The sequence below is a fragment of the Phodopus roborovskii genome, unplaced genomic scaffold (assembly GCF_943737965.1).
Source record: "Phodopus roborovskii unplaced genomic scaffold, PHOROB, whole genome shotgun sequence".
In the NCBI taxonomy this organism is placed as follows: domain Eukaryota; kingdom Metazoa; phylum Chordata; class Mammalia; order Rodentia; family Cricetidae; genus Phodopus; species Phodopus roborovskii.
The window spans coordinates 21,828,541-21,832,110 of record NW_026126459.1 but is presented as its reverse complement, the minus strand read 5'-3'; the positions used below and the strand labels follow the sequence as shown (position 1 = coordinate 21,832,110).

The window sequence follows — 3,570 nt, the reverse complement described above, 5'->3', positions numbered from 1 at the left end:
AATCAGGTTTATAGATTTCCCAATCTGTAAACCCAGTCTAAGGAAGGAGGGCAACGATTACTGACACCGGATGTAGCACTCAATGCCAGGAAGTTACACCAATCACTCAGAACCCGTACCTGGCCATACTTGCTTAGGGCAAATGACTTTATAGCTGACCGAGAACTCGGAAATATCCTCTGTGACTTGGGCCACCCTTTTCTAACTGTCTGTGGCCCACTCTGGGGCTATGAATAACAAGAACAATGTCTTAATGCCAATGTAGCACCTAGTTACTTATGGGGGTGGTGATGGGGTTGGGGAGCTTGGCGATGGCTCATAGGATAGCTAGATATTTTCATACAAATTTCAAATTATCTATCATCCTCCATAGAAAGTCTTAGGGTCCACGTTGTATTTGACTTTCATGTTCTCTGTCACCAGTTCCATCCTTTCTCCTGAGGCTTGCAACTATGAGCCACCACATCAAGGAGTTCTTCCTGAACTTTGCCCCGTGGCTAGGTTGGCCAGACAAGTGCCAACTTAGATCCTAGGACATGCTGCGCCGCCTTTCCACATTCTGCATGTGTTTTGGAGTAAGAACGGAGTTGGCTGTGAACTCTGACTGTGTTTTCCAGTTGCCTCACTTGTATTGTCTCTGAAGCCCCCTTTGTTCCTAAAGTAGTTTAGGGACATCCTGCTTCCTAGAACCAGTCCTAAAAGAAATGAAAGGTTTCCAAAGCTGACTGAGAAGTGAGATCGTGTGTGGAACTCTATGGGCAGAGAACAATACTCAGTATTGACTACAATAGGAAGAGGGGGAGGAAAGTTAGGGCGAAATGATGGAAGGAAGCTGGCAGGCTCAGAGTTTCTCTTTTGGCATAAGCACTCCCTCTTCATTGTCTTCCTAGACAGCAGGCCTGGTGCCAGGGATCTAGTAGCTTTCTTCACAAATAAAAGCAGGTGAAGCTGAATAGTGTCTGCATTTCAAGACCCAGGAGTCGCCAAAATGATGCCTTTTGCTCCTTTGATCCTGGCGTGCATTTTGCTCCCTGCCATTCAAGCCACACAACTCACAAAATGTGAGGTGTACCAGGCCATGGAAGACATGGATGGCCATGAAGGCATCACTTCTCTAGAATGTGAGTATGCTACTCTACCTACCTTTTGCTTCATCTGGTTCCTCTCCTCCCTCTCCTCATTCTCTCTCCCGTCTCCTCCACTTTCACCCAACCATCTCCTTGTCTTGGGTCTCTTCTTTTGCTCTGTTCTCTTTATTCAGTTTTCCTTCCTGTTCTTCCTTTCTCCCATTGTCTTCTCCTTGTCCCTTCCTCAACAGACTTTATGCTGCACTACTTTCGGAGATTGATCAATTACACAGCTCTGTGAACCATCTTTCCTCCCTCTCCCTCAGGGACCTGCATTATATTTCACAGCAGTGGCTGTGACACACAAGCTATAGTAAAGAACAACGGCAGCACAGAGTACGGGCTCCTCCAGATCAGTAACAAACATTGGTGTGAGAGTAACGAGATCCCCGAGTCGGAGAACATCTGTGGCATTTCCTGCGACAGTGAGTAGCCTCTTCCACCCCGCTCTTCTGCTTCCTTATAGCCTTCCTCAGAAGCAGTCTCCTTCTTGGTACCCAGTGCATTTCAGGAGTCACTGCCCTAAGAACATTGTGACCTGAAGTGATGATGCTTAGTAAGAAACTGGTCCCTAGCCATGATCTCCACATGCCCAGAGAGGTGCCCCACCCCAAAGTTCAGGGATAGGTAATCTGCTTGTTAGACTTGAAGTCTGCGTTTTTAGGTATGATGAAGCTGGTATACTTCTCAGAGGTGTCTGGGAAATGGGGAAGGAAGTCCCTACCTAGGGGAGGTGTCACTAGATTGGCCTTTTTATATAGAAAGTCACTAGGTCAAGTCTTCAGCTCAGAACCGGGCCCTCTGGACCCAGGAACTAGCCCATCTCTTCTCTGAGCTGCATGTCTTAGTGTCATTTCTTCCTGCACTCTGCTAGAGTTCCTGGATGATGACCTTACCGATGACAAAATGTGTGCCAAGAAGATCCTGGCTATCAAAGGGATCGACTACTGGTAAATCACATCCTTTCTCTCCTGCCAAGAGCAATGTGCTTTCCTCCCTTGTATCCCCTGGCCATTTAATCTTGGGTAGAGTTTCCAAAACAAAACTCATCAACAGACTCAAAGGGTCCATTTAAAAAATGTCCTACTGTGTCATTCCTGTGTGACAGCGTTCCTGGTATGAAGTTCTCTATTGGAGGGCTGATGTTCAGGTCCCTAGTCCCCTGGTCAGTTCTTAGCCTTAAAGCAAGCCCTTGGTATCATTACATATTTTTCTAGATCTGACTTTCCTTGATTTTATCAATTATTACTTTAACAAGTCCCTTTACATTTAGAAGCCCTTGCCATGTGTCTCAGAATGTCTACTTCTTGCCTACAATCTTTCACCTCACTGAGGAAGAAGTTAAATGGAGCTTATGCTAAGATACTGCAAACTACCAGCAAGAGGGGAGAAAGTGTGTGTGTGTGTGTGTGTGTGTGTGTGTGTGTGTGTGTGTGTACATGCGAGTGTTGGTAACTGAGCAAAGTACAATGATATACACAAATGAAAATGTCATACTGGAGCCATTGCCATGATGGAACCCATTATTTAGTCAATTAAAAAGAAAGTTCCGTCCAGTCAGCCAACTCATTTTGTCTGTTTCTCCATGAATAGGCTGGCACACAAGCCACTATGCTCTGAGAAACTAGAACAGTGGCGCTGCAAGAAACTGTGAGCTCCTGGGTCCCTGTCGCTCCTGCCCCATGTTCTGGAATGCCTCTTCCCTAAGGCTACCTCAGTTCGGCTCTTTTTTTTTTGTCACCATGAAGATCATCTGTCTCTGAGCCCTGTACCCTGTAGTGACACCACTGGACTCTTGAGGACTTTTGTCAAAGGGTGTGTGGCTGAAGCAATGGACTGCAGACCCTTGGTTGCTTAGTGATGGTGAGGGCCTCAGTGGCGTTTTCACCAAAGCAAGAGTGTCCTTTCCCATTCTAAATAAAGGGCCTGACTTGACGTGTCTGTCACCGATGTAATGATTAAGAAAAAGAAAGGAGAAGTGGGTACTTTTCAGGTCCTGCCAAGGTATGCCACTAAGCAAACACACTGCATGCAACGGAATTAGTGTAAGAGGGTTATGCTGGGAGGCGGGCAGTGAAAGAGCGAAAGGTCATGTCAGATTTGGGACATGAGAGAGACTGGCAGACAGACAGGGAGAGAAACAGAACAGAGAAGAGACGAGGGAGTGAGCTGTGCCTGGCGGGCACTATTAAGCCGTGCACATGTTGCATAGCTGGAGGTGGAAAGGCACCTGGTTATAGGTGATGATGTAACTGCTTCAGTGGCAGAGGCAGGCTGCTGCTTGAACTACCATTCCTCCCTTTTATTTATTATAAAAAGGTGAAGAAAGCTGGGAGTTGGTGGCGCATGCCTCTAAACCCAGCACCTGGCAGGCAGAGGCAGGAGGATCTCTGTGAGTTCGAGGCCAGCCTGGTCTACAGAATGAGTGCCAGGATAGGCTCCA

General features: G+C 46.9%; 1 protein-coding gene across 1 annotated transcript; it reads left to right on the top strand.

Moving 5' to 3' along the window:
* Positions 1-610: 610 nt before the first annotated feature.
* On the top strand, positions 611-3,044 carry Lalba (lactalbumin alpha). Its single transcript, XM_051189081.1, has 4 exons — positions 611-1,121; positions 1,394-1,552; positions 2,002-2,077; positions 2,721-3,044. The coding sequence occupies exons 1-4, from the start codon at positions 989-991 to the stop codon at positions 2,779-2,781; spliced, it is 429 nt and encodes a 142-aa protein (XP_051045038.1). The 5' UTR covers positions 611-988; the 3' UTR covers positions 2,782-3,044.
* Positions 3,045-3,570: the final 526 nt, after the last annotated feature.

What these genes read in the sequence shown, in the direction of transcription:
- Lalba (XM_051189081.1), top strand. Translation starts at nt 989, where the DNA reads ATGATGCCTTTTGCTCCTTTGATCCTGGCGTGCATTTTGCTCCCTGCC. An exon ending in AGGCATCACTTCTCTAGAAT is followed by an intron (nt 1,122 to 1,393) that starts GTGAGTATGCTA and finishes CCTCTCCCTCAG; the next exon opens with GGACCTGCATTATATTTCAC. An exon ending in ATCAAAGGGATCGACTACTG is followed by an intron (nt 2,078 to 2,720) that starts GTAAATCACATC and finishes CTCCATGAATAG; the next exon opens with GCTGGCACACAAGCCACTAT.